Source organism: Apodemus sylvaticus, chromosome 2 (assembly GCF_947179515.1).
Source record: "Apodemus sylvaticus chromosome 2, mApoSyl1.1, whole genome shotgun sequence".
NCBI lineage: Eukaryota > Metazoa > Chordata > Mammalia > Rodentia > Muridae > Apodemus > Apodemus sylvaticus.
The window spans coordinates 187220873-187237139 of NC_067473.1; the positions used below are offsets into that span (position 1 = coordinate 187220873).

The 16267-nt window shown below is 41.5% G+C and overlaps 1 protein-coding gene across 2 annotated transcripts in view; it reads right to left on the reverse strand.

Moving 5' to 3' along the window:
• Positions 1 to 2217: 2217 nt before the first annotated feature.
• The window catches only part of Dennd5b (DENN domain containing 5B), a 130438-nt gene continuing 116388 nt past the window's right edge, over positions 2218 to 16267 (reverse strand). For both annotated transcript variants that reach the window (XM_052175333.1, XM_052175334.1), the window contains 4 exons: positions 15572 to 15654; positions 14913 to 15039; positions 11862 to 12036; positions 2218 to 7811 (listed from right to left, as the gene is read on the reverse strand). In XM_052175333.1, coding sequence (XP_052031293.1) covers positions 7628 to 7811; positions 11862 to 12036; positions 14913 to 15039; positions 15572 to 15654 — 569 coding nt within the window. In that variant the 3' untranslated portion in view covers positions 2218 to 7627. The remainder of the gene's footprint in view (positions 7812 to 11861; positions 12037 to 14912; positions 15040 to 15571; positions 15655 to 16267) is intronic.

The window sequence follows — 16267 nt, forward strand, 5'->3', positions numbered from 1 at the left end:
CTTCCCAGCCCAGGATCTGGCTTGCCCTTTACCAAGAGACTCTTTCTGCTGGGTGGTGGTGGCTGCGCACGCCATTAATCCCAGCACTTGGGAGGCAGAGGCAGGCAGATTTCTGAGTTCGAGGCCAGCCTGGTCTACAAAGTGAGTTCCAGGATGGCCAGGGCTACACAGAGAAACCCTGTCTCAAAAAACCAAAAAAAAAAAAAAAAAAAAAAAAAAAAACCCAAAAAAACTCAACAAAAAAAAAAAAAAAAAAGAGACTTCCCTTTCCCTATATAGTCCAGACATTTTGGGGTCTCCCCTCTTCCTCCTCTTCTTTTTCCTTCTTCCTCCCCTTCTCTCTGTGCAAGCGCCCTTTCCCTTTCTCTTTCTCTCTCCTCCTTACCCATCCCCCCATTTTCCCCCTGGCAATTTCCCTGGCCTCAGTCCTTGGGGATAATGAACTCTGTTCAAGAGCAGCTTCCTAATAAAAGTGCCCTTAATATAACCCAATCTGGCTTGAATTGGCTCATTTCACTGGCAAAGAAATAATCTATCAATAAGTTGACAATAATTATCACAAGCTATAACATAAAAAACAAGCATGTATATTGAAAAGAAATGGATTGAGCTAGGTGAGATAACCACCTTTAATCCCAGAACTTGGAGGCAGAGGCTGCCAGATCTTTGTGAATTCCAGACCAGCCTGGTTACATAGTGAGTTCCAGGCTAGTCAGGGCTACATAAAAGAAGGAAGACCTTGTTTCAAAAAACAAAACCAAAAAAACCCCCAAACAACCCAAACATATTTAAGGAAGGGGAGGGCGTAGAGAAATGGCCAAGTAGGTGGAGCCATAACTAGTAGGACAAGCAGGATGTGAATCCCAAGAACCTATGTAGATTAAAGTCAAGATTCTCTAGAGGAACTGAGTTGATGAAATGAATACACAGTAAAAGAGTGCTCAGTGAGGTAGGTCGGATGGTACAGATATTTGCATACACGTAGGGGATGGGGAAGTCAACCTTGGGAAGGACAAGGCTGGATGGAGAGCTAGGTGCCACAGGCTCCTGCAGCTCCTAGAGTCCTGATCTTCCCATACAGGGCATTAAATCTAAAATCGCTCCGGGAACACCTGTGAAATGGCAAAAAAGAACCAAGGCCAGGGCAGAGGCTGCTCCTCCCAACCCAGGTCTAACAGGACGATGCTCCTCTCACTCCTGAGTCACCTCACCAGGCATTCATCACATGACTGTTGCCTTCCCCTTGCCCCCCAATCCTTGGTCCCTGTCCCATACATACAGGCCTGACAACCTAAGTTCAATTCCAAGATCCCCAAGGTGGCAGGAGAGAACACTAAATGTACAATTGCACAGATGTACCTGGTTTACAGATTTGTATTGCTCAGAACATTCTCATCATGTTTTCTTGTTTACAGTGGTTATCTTATGCATCAATTTAAATGGGCCAGGCCGCCTAGATATTTGGCTAAACATTATTCCAGATGTTTTGGTGAAAGTTTTTTGTTTGTTTGTTTTGTTTTTGAGACAGATACTGCTTCATAGTCCTGGATGGCATAGACTATGTAGACTATGCTGGTCTCAAACTCAGAGAGATTTGATTCCCAAGTGCTGGGATTAAAGGTGTACCACTATTAATTGCCCTCCCCCTTTTTAAAAATAAGTTTAGTATTTAAGAAGTGAAAGTATAACTCTATCCAGCATGTGCAAGACCTTGCATTTGATCTCCAGCACCCCAATACACCCCAAAATTGAACTTCTGCTGATCAGAGTGTCCACCACTACATGAGTAGAATTCATCTCATTAAGTTGAGGGCCTCAATAGAGCAATTCTATATTTTCTACATGGGGTAAGGTTGAGCTCACTCTCCCCTACCCTTACTGGATAATCCTATGTTCAGCAGATTTTTCTTTCCTTCCTTTTCTGTGATGATTTTAGTTCATCTCTGTTTTTTTTTGTTAATTTATGTATTTATTTATTTTATGTATATGAGTACATTGTAGCTGACTTTAGACACACCAGAAGAAGGCATCAAATCCCATTACAGATGGTTGTTAGCTACCACGTGGTGGCTGGAATTGAACTCAGGACTTCTAGAAGAGCAGTCAGTGCGCTTAACTGCTGAGCCATCTCTTTAGCCCCCTTATCTCTGGTTTTTAAGTCTCTTATGTTATGAAACTTTTAGTAAGATCCACCAATAGTGAAACAAAACAACAAAGTATCAACCCCACAGTTTTATTTGTAAAGAACAAAGCATGAAAAGTCATATTTAAATGTACTCCAAAACCTGAAAACCCATGTCAGTTTGTCTGATATGTTAAAGTGCTTAACATCACAATACTCTTCAGATTTTATATTATGTTCAAATGGGGGAGGGGAGACAACTCCAGTTCTGACATACATTGTTAATAATACAAAGGAAAACAGTATAATTTAAATGCAGAAATAGTAATTAAAAATAAAACCACCACCACCAACAGAAACATAGGCTATCTTTATATGTGGCTCAAGTGTAGCATAAATTTTTTTCAATGTTTTATATCCTCATTTGACTGACAACAGAAATGCCTTACTATCTATGCTAATATTTGTTTAAGATACATCTTGGATCCAACCCACTGGTAACTAGACTAAGCATGGTACTTCCTACATAGCTGAGGACATGACAGAACCCTTTCAAAGACGGGGAAGTTGATTTGATGAACTTTTCTTCAGTCTGATATAAATATGAATACCTCAATGTGTCTTCTGAAATAAAATTTGATTTGATCTTATCCTTGAGAGAGAGAGACATCAGATTTGGGGGGCTATAATCATTTTTCTCTTTTGCTGGAGTGCTGCTCAGGGCCTTGTGTAAGTATGTTAACCACATAACCCTGAGCTCCACTCCAACTCCTCCTTTCATCACACTGTGAAAGCAAACCTCTCTAAAAAGCTTAAGTCCATCTGATTCAGCAAATTTGTACATGTATTTTAAAAATAAGGGACACAAGTTATTTTTCTTCTGTCTCCCAGTTATACTAAGTGATAATGAAAAAAAAAAGTTACATAAGAAACAAAGATTTCAGGCTGGAGAGATGGCTCAGAGGTTAAGAGCACTGGCTGTCCTTTCAGAGGTTCTGAGTTCAATTCCCAAATTCCCAGCAGCCACATGGTGGCTCATAACCATCTATAATGAGCTTCTACTCTGCAGGCATACATGCAGCCAGAATGATGTATACATAATAAATAAATCTTAAAAAAAAAGAGAGAGAGAGAGAGAGAAGGAAACAAAGATCTCTAAAGACACAGATGCTTGCCAGGTGTGGTGGTGCAGGCCTTTGATTCCAGCACTTGGGAGGCAGAGGAAGGTGGAGGTCTATGAGTTCAAGGCCAGCCTGGTTGGTCTACAGAGTGAGTCTCAGATAGCCAAGGCTATGTAAAAAGACTCTTCCTTTTAAAAAACCAAAAGCAAAACTAAACCAACCAAACAAAAGACACAGAGATACCATTTACTCTATCAAAGCAGTAGAGTCCTCTGTTGTCAATCAATAAAGGTGTGTTAATACTGAAATATATAAGTTCAGAATGCCCTTTCAACACCATGAAAAGGGTAGGCTAGCTTCTGTAAACTTCAGAGAAAACACAATTTCCTAAATGAATACTCTATTGAAAAGCCATTATTCTTAGAAGATATTTCACATTATAAAGAACTCTCTTCCCAATGCAGTGAAATATTTCTCTGGGGATCTGATGGCCTTGTCTACTACTCCCTCCTATTTTAGAGATATTGACACATGTCAGACATAAAGTGCTATGTATAGTCTTAATCTGTTTTTCATTACATTTATACATATGCTTATTGTCAGAAAAGGAAGTAGAAGCAAAAGTTTATTACTCATACAGTGTTATAGAAGTCCATTAAAATAAATTCTTTAAAAAGTCATGTTAAATAAATCCCACAGAGCTAGAAAAGGTACAGTAAATACAAACATTTAAAATGAATTTTAGATGAAATTCAACGTTGTAAATTTTAGGTTTCCTCTATCAGATTTTCATTCCCAGTGGAAACAGGGTGAGGTCAGTAGTCTTCACTTGTTCCTGGCCGCCTGACTCACAATTCCACCTCACTGGAGAAGCTCCGTCATTGTGCGGTACTAAGGTACCTTTCTCCTAAAGCGTGGAGAGCTCTTCACATATAATACACAAGCCACTGTAAGGCCACCAGAAAGGTGACATGAAGGTTAAGATTAGAGATTTTAGTGCTCAAGAAAAATACTTGGAGAATATGCTTTTGAAAAAAGCACAATTTTATTTGTGCCTGTTGAGGACAGACCCCAGGGTTTTGTATATGCTACACAGGCACTCTACCACTGAGTTACATCCCCAGCCACTGCACAGTTAATAAGACTTCTAAAAAAAGATTTGTTTTATTTTATGAGTGTTTTGCCTGCATTTATCTATGTTCACTATGCTGGGTGCCCAAGGCGGTTAGAAGAGTCCATCAGATCCTCTGGCACTGTAGTAACAGGTGGGTGTGAGGTAACAGGTGGGTGCTGGCAACTGAACCTGGGTCTTCTGCAAGAACAGCCAGTGCTTTTAATCACTTAACCATCTCTCCTTGCAAACTTAACTTTAAAATGATTTATTTTTTAAGTTACTATGTGGAATATTAATTTTGGTCCCAGGTATTTGCTTTAAATTTATTTGCACAAACATACAAATAAGAAGTAGTTTTTGATTTTCATTCACTATGAGGTGACTCTAAAGCTTTGTACTAGTTTTTTTTTTCTTTTTCTCTTTTAATAGCAGAGCAAGAAGGGTGCCTGTTATATGGTCCTTAAAGAAGTCAACTTGTATGATTATATGCATCTGTTCTGAGCAATCTGCTACAACTGTAAAGTATTTTTCATACTGATTTTTGTTATAGGTCCCATGAGAAGTCTTACTTCTTTATCATTTATAATGGGTAACCCCACATTCAGTGGAAACATTTTTATTTTATATCACACCCTAAGGTCTTTACGGTGTTTCTACATATTAAATTTATTCTGTAAGGCTGAGATTTATCACCAGTGGAAAATTGAAAAGAATTAGCTAAGGTCAGTCAAGCAGCTCCCATGAGGCCCAGCAGTCTGAGCAGATTCTGTACCAAGGCATACGGCTGGCCTTCTGAGACAATGCTTGGTGCTTTTAATCAGTTATTTTACCAGTCCATCCAAAGTTCATCATGTGGAACAAAAAATTTTATAGGTAAATTTTTTTTTTTTGGTACTACTTTTTAGGTAACAGTTTTAAACTCAAGCTGGAACGCAACTCTGCTCCCATTTTAACAACTGAAGTAATGCCTCAAAGATTAAGAATAGTATGCTGGGCAGGGCACTCACGTGAATCCCCTCATTTAGGAGGTAGAGCTCTGTGAGTTCCAGGTGAGCCTGGTCTACAAATGGAGTTCCAAGACCAGCCAGGGATATACAGGGAGATCTTGTTTGACAAACAACAACAAAACAATTTAACGCAAGCTTCCATCCTTACCATTATGTATCACTAAAATACAGCTTCCTATCTGTACAGTTGGCTGAAGATTCAACAGGAGAAAAGCCTGTAAGAATGTCTCCAAGGTTGGTTTCAGGCACTCGGGTGTGGTAAAAAGCGTAAATTCTAATCCTTGTGTTGTCAAGGGGGAGAGGGTGAGAACACAATGCCTTTGATTCTTGAGAGTTCTGTTTTCGCCTATAAGATCAAGAGGCTGTGGAATACTGATTTAGAGTGCTCAGGATCAGGATGGCCCTATGGGGAGAAGACAATAATAAAACCCTGGAATGGTCCGTATCTAACCTCTGGATGTTTCCCATAGTAGATCTGTGTCTAGAATAGCCTCGCTCTACTATAAACACTCTTATTTTAGGTAAACAAGCCAGGTTATCTAGAGACGTGTTCTAAGCCTTTCTTCCCACGGGTTTGTAAATGTACCCTCGGCAACCCTTTTCTTCACAGTATCAGGTGCTGTGCCTTGGCTGAATAGATTGATAAAGGGCATGAGGCACTTGATCTGTTAGTCTCTTCCTCCAGTACATAAGGAAAGTTTTTTTCACTGCTGGCAAGAGCCCAGGGCCCTGAGATTGCACACGGATCCTGAGAGGCCATGGCTCAGGTTTTCAGCTACAACAGGGAATAAAACCTGGAGCTCTGCTGAGGCAATGTTGCTACTAACAAGGTATCAGTGCCTAATTAGAGTTCCGCAACTTACTTACAAAGAGATAAAGATTAATGGAGTCGCTAACATTTATTTAACTTAAAAAATAAATAAGCTATCAAACTAGCAAGGTTCACGGCTTCCTACATTGTCTCTGTGTCAAATTCGCTTCTCAGTTTGCAGCAGTGGCTTTTAACTTCTCTGGGCCAATTGCTTTACATTTCCCAGAAACACCAAGAAAGGCTTCATTCTTTTTCTCTGCTTCTGTTATTTGCATTATCATGGTCAACAAATACCTTCACAAAAGCATTCCAAATCACACTGAGACCTCCTCCTTCTTCCACATTCCTTCCATTTCTTGAGAGGGGGATGGGGCGGACAGAGGGAGTGGCTGGAACTTAACAAAGACTGGGCTGGTAGTTTAGCTCCAGTTAGAGTTTAGATGGCCAAGTTTGAAGTACTGTTTCCACTGTCACACTGTTTCTTGCAGTTATGTCTATATGGCTGATACTAAAATTCATTATCTCAAAAACCTTGTCAAAGAGCAGTAATACAAATTCCAAGAACGAAGCCTCCAGGCTAATCCTTCTAAAGTAAAGAAGCTAAAACCCCATGCTTCTCAGGCATCTTGTGTTTGCTTTCCAATTAGCCAAGCTCTTGGGATCTGGTCCCCCCCCCCCCCCTGTGTGTGTGTGTGTGTGTGTGTGTGTGTTGAGACAGGGTCTTGCTATGTAACTCTGTCTGGCCTGCAACTCAGATATACCTGCCCGTCTCCCTAGTGCTGGGATTAAAGGTGTGAGCCACCAAGCCTTACTGGGGTTTGATATTTAAAATACTTTAATTATATCATTTTCTTGTGTCAACTGAAAAACTTTCCTAAAACTAGAAAAATGACTCATAATTCAAATGTATTAAATGGTTTATAACTTAAAAGGAACAATGAGGACTGCTGTATATTATGTAAAGCTGTATACATTCACCACACACAGGATGGGACTCCAGGAGGGATGGCTGCTTCAGAACAAAGCATTCTGGTTCCATTGTGAGACCTGGAGGGAAAAAGAAGCCTGCCTGGGTTGCACTATGTACACATTTACTGGCTTCTTCCTGACTAGCACCTCTTTCCCCGCCCCCAACATTTTTAAGCTACTTATTTTAAGTCACAGGAATATTCAATCTAAGAAAAGTATCTTATTAGAGTAATATAATTTCTTAAAGATAGCATATTTACACACTTCTAACACATGAAAATACTCTATTTTATACTAAATTTCAGGTTCAAATGAACTACAATACAGCACTTTGCCTTGTCTGCAGAGTGGAGACTGTTCAAACTGGGGCTTCTAGTGCACAGCCCCGGCAGTGCTCTCTATGGTCAGACCCGTCCAGAGAGGTCCCCATAGTTGAGGAAGCTTCAGGAGCCTGGGGTAGGTGAAGAGTTTCTGCCGGCAGCTTTACACATCCACTCCTTTGATTAGTGATCCTTCTAAGACTATGGTGAAATCCTGAATGGTCTGCAGAATTCGGATAAGGGAGTTGACAGTCATGTGGTCTCGAAGCAGTGCATTCTCTTCATACATTCGGGTGATGGCAGGACATTCTGCTAGCAATGGAATCCACTGTGGGAGCAGGTGATCCCTACAGACGGAACAGACACAGCATCTGAGCTCTAAGAGATACAGTATAACTGGCTCCCCCTCGTGTCTTTCCCTTTAATTGTCAGCCAGTTGAAACAATACTACAATTAGACAACATAAGGAGGTCAAAGGGATACAAATTGGAAAGGAAGAAGTCAAACTATCATTATTTGCAGATGATATGATAGTCTACCTAAGTGACCCAAAAACTCCACTAGAGAACTCCTACAGCTGATAAACAACTTCAGCAAAGTGGCAGGTTATAAAATCAACTCAAGCAAATCAGTAGCCTTCCTATACTCAAAGGATAAGCAGGCTGAGAAAGAAATTAGGGAAATGACACCCTTCACAATAGCCACAAACAGTATAAAGTACCTTGGGGTGACTCTAACCAAACAAGTGAAAGATCTGTATGATAAGAATTTCAAGACTCTGAAGAAGGAAATGGAAGAAGACTCCCAAAAATGGAAAAATCTCCCATGCTCAGGGATCGGTAGAATCAATATAGTTAAAATGGCCATTTTGCTAAAAGCAATATACAGATTCAACGCAATACCCATCAAAATCCCAACTCAATTCTTCATAGAGTTAGAAAGAGCAATTCTCAAATTCATCTGGAATAACAAAAAACCAGGATAGCTAAAACTATTCTCAACAACAAAAGAAATTCTGGGGGAATCAGTATCCCTGACCTCAAGCAATACTGTTAAAAGTGTTAAAAACTGCATGGTATTGGTACAGTGACAGGCAGGAGGATCAATGGAACAGGATTGAAGATCCAGAAACGAACCCACACACATATGGCCACTTGACTTGATCCTCAATAAAGGGGCTGAAAACATCTAATGGAAAAAAGATAGCCTTTTCAACAAATGGTGCTGGTTCAACTGGAGGTCAGCATGCAGAAGAATGAGAATTGATCCATCCTTGTCTCCTTGTACTAAGCTCAACTTCAAATGGATCAAGGACCTCCACATAAAGCCAGACACTCTGAAGCTAATAGAAAAGAAATTGGGGAAGACCCTGGAGGTCATCGGTACAGGGGGAAACAATACCACAACAAATTAAGTTCTCCTAGGAGCAGCTGTGGTGGCACATGCCTGTTGAGTCCAAACACTTGGGAAGCAGAGGCAGGGAGATCTCTGTGAGTTTGAGGCCAGCCTTGTCTATACAACGAGTTCCAGGCTAGTCAGACCTAAAAGTGAAACCCCGTCTCAATATAAAGTAAAGTAAAGTAAAAGTTTCCCACAAAAATGTTCTCCCGGGAGAAGATTGAAATCTTGGGCGCAGTCAGAGAAAGAGACCTGGGGGGGGGGGGGGGGGGGAGAGACCTACAGTTTGTACCTTGAGACCTTGCAGGAGAAACTTGGAGTTTAGACAAGGACAAGTGAGACCACACCCTGGTGAGACTACTTTTGTTTCCTATTCAATCCTGTTCCTCAAATTAGGGCCCTGGGAAGACTGGGCGTAGATAGAAAGAGATTTCTATCTCTTTTCCCAATATGGCCACATTGAATAAATCTCTCTTTCTGCTTCTCACTATGCTTTTTTTTAAAATTTTGTTTTATTTATATGAGTACACTGTAGCTGTTTTCAGACATACCAGAAGAGGGATCTGATCTTATTACAAATGGTTGTGAGCTACCATGTGGTTGCTGGGAATTGAACTTAGGACCTTAGGAAGAGCAGTCAGTGCTCTTAACAGCTGAGCCATCTCTCCAGCCCCTCACTATGCTTTTTAAACTTTAAATTCTCTGTATGCTTGTGTGCCATGTGTGTATTGTGCCTATGGAGGCCATTAGTGGGGCCTCAGCCCACGGAGCTAGAGTTACTGGGTTATTTGCTTCCTGATTGGCTAATGGGAACTGAACTTGGGTCTTCTGGAAGAGCAGTGAGTGTTCTTAACTGCTGAACCATCTCTCCAGCTCCTGCTTTTCACTATTAATTAGGCTCTTTTACTTGGCTTAATCAGGATTGGTGGCTGAACCTGGCTTGTTCTGGTACAAACTATGATCCACAGGTTAGGCAAAAACAGCACACAATGTACACACACTAGTATTTTCACTTGGGAGGGTAGGATGGTGCACAGTCCAGCCTCTGTGTTAATGTTAGCACAGTCAGTGAGTTTATGTAAAAAGGAGTACAGGGCAACACGTCCAGTACTCCACCATTCTGCCTGCCTGGGAGTCAGAGAGCCTAGCTGCAGGCTTGTTGTGTAAAAACATCCTCATTCTCAGCAAGGTGTAACAATAGAACATACTTGTACCATGTAGGCGCTGATTCTTCTCTTCAGAGACCCTGGTGCAAGGGCCTGAACTTTCTTTGCCCACCCTTTTCCCATGAGCTGCCTCTTTTGCCTGTCCACTAGGTAAATGTTAGGTCTTACTCAGTACCTGTGGCTCCTCCCAGTACTTCTAACCTTGCCCCTACCTTAACCCTCTCCCTCCCAGGGGTAGGCTTCCCTTCCCTTGGCCTGATTACTTTTTGTTTTGTTTTGTTTTTTTTGTTTTTTGGATTTGTTTTTTTCAAGACAGGGTTTCTCTGTATAGCCCTAGCTGTCCTGGAACTCACTCTGTAGACCAGGCTGGCCTCAAACTCAGAAATCCGCCTGCCTCTGCCTCCAAGAGTGCCGGGATCACAGGCGTGCCTGATTACTGATAACTCATCCATTTTGACTAGATAGGTCTTTTGGCTCAGGCTGCCTCTCTCAGTCAGTGTTTACTCTGTTCTCCTTCCCACTTCTTTCCTCTCCTAGGCCATGTCCTTCACTCTGCCTGCTTTTTCCCTTGTCTCTTCAGTAGGAATCGGCTCCATACTTTAGGAGAGTGATGTCCTATTTAATTTTTTCATTCAGTTAACTACTTGGCTAGTTAACTCAGCATCCATCAATTCTTCCTAAGTAAGTGCTGGCTAGGCAAGCATTTTCTGTTGAACAATTCATCCCTTTGCCTCTTTCGTTTGTTTAGTTTTTTTGGTTTTTGAAATCAGGTCTCTATATTTAGCTCATTTTTCCAGGACCCACTCTCTTCTGGTCTCTGCAGGCACCTGGCACTTAGCACATACACACATCCATGGAAAAACATTTATTTACGCATTTGTTTGTTTCTAGCTTTGAGAGACAGGTTTTTTTTTTTTTTTTTTCTGTAGATAGACCTGGCTGTCCTGAAACTCAGTTTGTAGACCAGGTTGGCCTTGAACTGATGATCTGCATTTCTCTGCTTCCTTACTGCTGGGATTAATGGTAAGAGCCACAACTCCTGACAATGCAAAAAATTTATACACAAAATAAAAACACAGAAATCTATTTTAAACATGGGCAAATCGGGGCCTGGAGAAATGGCTCAGTGGTTAAGAGCACTGACTGCTCTTCCAGAGGTCCTGAGTAGTTCAATTCCCAGCAACCATCTAGTGGCTCACAACCAATCTGTACTGGAATCTGACACCCTCTTCTGGTGTTTGAAGACAGCTACAGTGTACTCATGTACATAAAAGAAATCCTAAAAAAAAGAAAAGCCGGGCGGTGGTGGCACATACCTGTAATCCCAGCACTCTGGGAGGCAGAAGCAGGCGAATTTCTGAGTTCGAGGCCAGCCTGGTCTACAGAGGGAGTTCCAGGACAGCCACGGCTACACAGAGAAACCCTGTCTGAGAAAAACCAAATCCAAAAAACCAAAAAAAAAAAAAAAAAAAAATTGTTAAAAAAAAATAGTGTTGGGGCTGGTGAGATGACTGCTCTTCTGAAGGTCCTGAGTTCAAATCCCAGCAGCCACATGGTGGTTAACAACCATCTGTAACAAGATCTGACTCCTTCTGGAGTGTCTGAAGATAGCTACAGTGTACTTACATATAATAAATAAAAATCTTTAAATCTTTTAAAAAAATAGTGTAAATCAGTTGCTACTGTAACAGGAAGGTACCAAGAAAACAGCAATCTCATAATAAAAGTTGGGATGAAGAAAGCCAAGAGAAAAGGACATAACCTGGTCTAACCTGTTCTAGACTCAGTTACCCATGTAACAAAAATAAGGAAAGCATAACTTTGACTTTGTACCTTGTTCCCAGGCAAACCAGAATCTGGAATTTTCCGTCCTTCCCAATGTTCCTGGGTGCAGTGTTAATAGCATTCACGTAGCGGCAGAAGGTTTTGCATGATGGTTTCTGAATGAGCACATCATCTTCATTGTCTAAAATCTGGTCCGTGGTTTCAAAATAAGCCACTGCTTTCTCTGAGGAAGAAAAGCAGAATCACATCACAGTACAACAGTTACTTATAGAAATGCCAAAACTTTGTCGGGCTGGAGAGATGGCTCAGTGGTTAAGAGCATTGACCGCTCTTCTGAAGGTCCTGAGTTCAAATCCCAGCAACCACATGGTGGCTCACAACCATCTGTAATGAGATCTGACAACCTCTTCTGGTGTGTCTGAAGACAGCTACAGTGTACTTACATATAATAAATCTTTGGGCTGGAGAGATGGCACAGTGGTTAAGAGCACTGACTGCTCTTCCAGAGGTCCTGAGTTCAATTCCCAGCAACCACATGGTGGCTCACAACTATCCATAATAGGATCCGATGCCCTCTTCTGGTGTGTCTGAAGACAGCTACGTACTTACATATAATAAACAAGTAAATCTTTAAAAAAAAAAAAAACTTTGTAGGCAGTAAAAGTCATCATCTAATTTATTCTGGAAACATTACTGAGGCTTGGCTTCATCGTCAGCCCTCTAACCCAAACCATTACTTTTTCACTTATTTCATAATGAATTACCAAGATCTGAACAGTAAGCTCCCTGGTGTGAGGATTAAAGGCAGGTGCCAGCCGGGCGGTGGTGGCGCACGCCTGTAATCCCAGCACTGTGGGAGGCAGAGGCAGGCGCATTTCTGAGTTCGAGGCCAGCCTGGTCTACAGAGTGAGTTCCAGGGCTATACAGAGAAACCCTGTCTCAAAAAAAACAAATCCAAATCAAAAAAAAAAAAAAAAAAAAAAAAAAAAAAAAAGGCAAAAAGGCAGGTGCCACCACAGCCTGGGAGGAATTTATATTCTAATCAAGACCATATTACAGAAGGTTGAAAGTTTGTTCTTTTTAAATACTTTCATGAAATAGAAATTGGTATGAAAAAGCAAAAGAATTAAAAATTTAAAAAAAAATTAAAAAAAAAGAAAAGAAAAGAAGAGGAATGAAAAGGAAGAAAGGAAGGAAAGGAGAATTATCTTCTAAGAGTCGACCCTTCCAGGAATAAGAACACCACAGCCATCTGACAATTAAGGTGGTCCCCTATTCTAGGATAGCTGCCTTAATTAAGATTATTAAATAATCATAAATGGACATTATGGAGTAGTTCTGAGGAGAGAGACAAAGTAGGTAGACATCTGTGTTGGGAGCAGCAAAACTCTAAGGTTTTTAGAAAAGGGGGAAAGCACTCAGGCTCATTGGCAACTTTCCTTTCTGTGCTGGAAAGCTCTGATCTGAGTTCATGTTGGCCTAGTTTGCCAACACAAAATGATTCACCGGACCTTTAAACAAACTGAGAGTTCTAGAATTCTATATACCTAAAGACAAACAAACAAACAAAACAACAAAAGCAAACAAAAAGAAATCACAAAATTAGCATGCTTTTAAAGATTTACTTTAACCAAACTAATATCTTTATTTTATGTTTTGCCTTCCTGTATGTCTGTCTGTGAACTATAGGAGTGCAGTGCCTTCAGATGCCAGCACAGCACATCAGATCCTCTAGGAGAGTTAAAGAGAGTTGTGTGCCATCGTGTGGATACTGGGAACTGAATGCAGGTTCTCTGGAAAAGAAGCATGTCCTAACTAATGTGCCATCACTGCAAACTACTATTTTATTAAATACTTATTTTGTGTGTGTGTGTATGTGTAGGGGCAACTTGTGGGAGTCAGTACTCTCCTTCCACTTTGTAGGTCCCTGGTATCAAACTCGCTATGTTTTGAGCCCTCAGAAGCCCAAAATATACTAGTTTATTATTAACTTTCTTTTCTTTTCTTTTTTTTGGTTTTTTGGATTTGTTTTTTTCAAGACAGGGTTCCTCTGTATAGCCCTGGCTGTCCTGGAACTCACTCTGTAGATCAGGCTGGCCCCGAACTCAGAAATCTGCCTGCCTCTGCCTCTCAGAGTGCTGGGATTACAGGCGTGGGGCACCATCACCCGGATTTCCTTTCCTTTTCCTTTCCTTTTTCCTTTCCTTTTCCTTTTCCCTTTCCCTTTCCTTTTCCTTTTCCCTTTCCTTTTCCCTTTCCTTTTCCTTTTCCCTTTCCTTTCCTTTTCCTTTCCTTTTCCTTTCCTTTCCTTTTTCCTTTCTTTTTTCCTTTCTTTTCCTTTTTCCTTTCTTTTCCTTTTTCCTTTCTTTTCCTTTCCTTTTTCCTTTCTTTTCCTTTCCTTTTTCCTTTCCTTTCCTTTTTCCTTGCCTCTTTCCTTGCCTCTTTCCTTTTTCCTTTCCTTTTTCCTTTCCTTTTTCCTTTCCTTTCCTTTCCTTTCCTTTCCTTTCCTTTCCTTTCCTTTCCTTTCCCTGTCTCTTCCCCTTCCCCTTCCCCTTCCCCTTCCCTTAAAGATATGGTTTCTCTGTGTAGCCCGGGCTGTCCTGGAACTCTGTAGACCAAGCTGGCTTCAAACTCAGAGATCTGCCTGCTTATTACAACTTTTTTTTTTTTCCCCCGAGAAGGGTTTCTCTGTGTAGCCCTGGCTGTCCTGGACCTCACTCTGTAGACCAGGCTGGCCTCGAACTCAGAAATCCACCTGCATTTGCCTCCCAAGTGCTGGGATTAAAGGCGTGCGCCACCACGCCCGGCCTCTTTATTACAACTTTTTATTCATTCAAAATTTTGGCTTCCTGAGTTTTTTTTTTGTTTTTTTTTTTAAAGATGTATTTATTATGTGTGAGTACACTGTAGCTATCTTCAGACACACCAGAAGAGGGCATCGGATCCCATTACAGATGGTTGTGAGCCACCATGTGGTTGCTGGGATTTGAATTCAGGACCTTCAGAAGAGCAGTAGGTGATCTTAACCACTGAGCCATCTCTCCAGTCCCGCTTCCTGAGTTCAGTGGCTTTATAATAACATGCATCTACTTAATTTACCTACGAAGTCCCAGATGAAGACATTCTTGTGAAAGATGCGGGCAGATTTGAACCCATGATGGAAAACTTGTTCAAGTGCAGCGACCAGGCCATTTTCTCCGCACAGCAGCACTGTGAGGCTTCCTCTCTGTAAAGTACAATGTTAACACAGTGACAAGGGATTCTGTTGTTTCTGCGCTTAGAAAATCACTAGATGGGCTGGAGAGATGGCTCAGTGGTAAAGAGCACCTGCTTCTGTTCCCGGTACCCACACTATGGCTCCAGCCCTTAGACGTAGTTCCAGGGCGTCCAGTGCCCTCTTCTACCTTCCCAGGCACCAGGCACATGTGTGGTACACAGATATACAAGCAAGCGCAACACTCAAACATACAAAATAAAGTAATCCAATACCACCCCCTATGACCAAATAACCGCACTAGAGAATCAGAGAGCTGAGGGTAGCTAAACAGATGATATTTTTGTAGTCAATACAAAGCTTACAAATGAGCCCAGTGGTGGTGGTGCACACCTTTAATCTCAGCACTCAGAGGCAGAGAGAGGCAGGTAGATCTCTTGAGTTTGAGGCTAGGCTGGTCAACACTTGAAGTTCCAGGTTACATAGAAAAACCCTGGTAAGGGGAAACAAAAGTCCCACCACACAGCTTTACTACCCACCATACCTCTTTTTCAGGTTTGTGAAAATGCTTCACGATATTGTTCACAGCTTCTCCAATTCCTTCTTGGATCTGCCCAGCATTGGGTTCTGCAAAACAATTAACAGTGTCTACATCCTGGTGAAACATAAACCAAAATACTATTGTGGGATGTTCAACTGTAAGTCTCTGCACGAAACACTTAATCCAAGCAAGCTCCCTTTTCCAGAGATTTCATGGAGTTTGCCACTGTACAAACCAGCCAACCCCAAGGCTCGTGATGCACTGGAAAACAATTCAAGAGATCCTGAGACTCAACTCCCAGGCACACTACCTGCAAACTACAACCCAAACCAAGTATCTAATTCCCTCTGGTTTTTTTCAACTGAAATAGACAAACAAAACAAAAACAAAGAAAAAAACCCTACTCATCACTGGGACAACAGAACAAGTTATTTGGTGCAGTGATTTGGCAGGTTCCAAGTATGAAGTGCCAGTACTCTGGATTTGAGGGGTGAAGTGGGAAGACTCTTACCATTACTTGGAGGTTCCCTGCCAAGACTCTTGGTGGGTGTTTGCTAAGGTATCGGAGGTTCTCAAGGACTTGTGTGAAGCTCTGCTGTTGCAATTAAAGGAAAGAAGCCAGCCAAATACCATATGGTACCCTGGCTAGAAGTCAGGCTTCCCTTCCTTCCTGGCTGGTCATTCCTGCAGTGACCACTT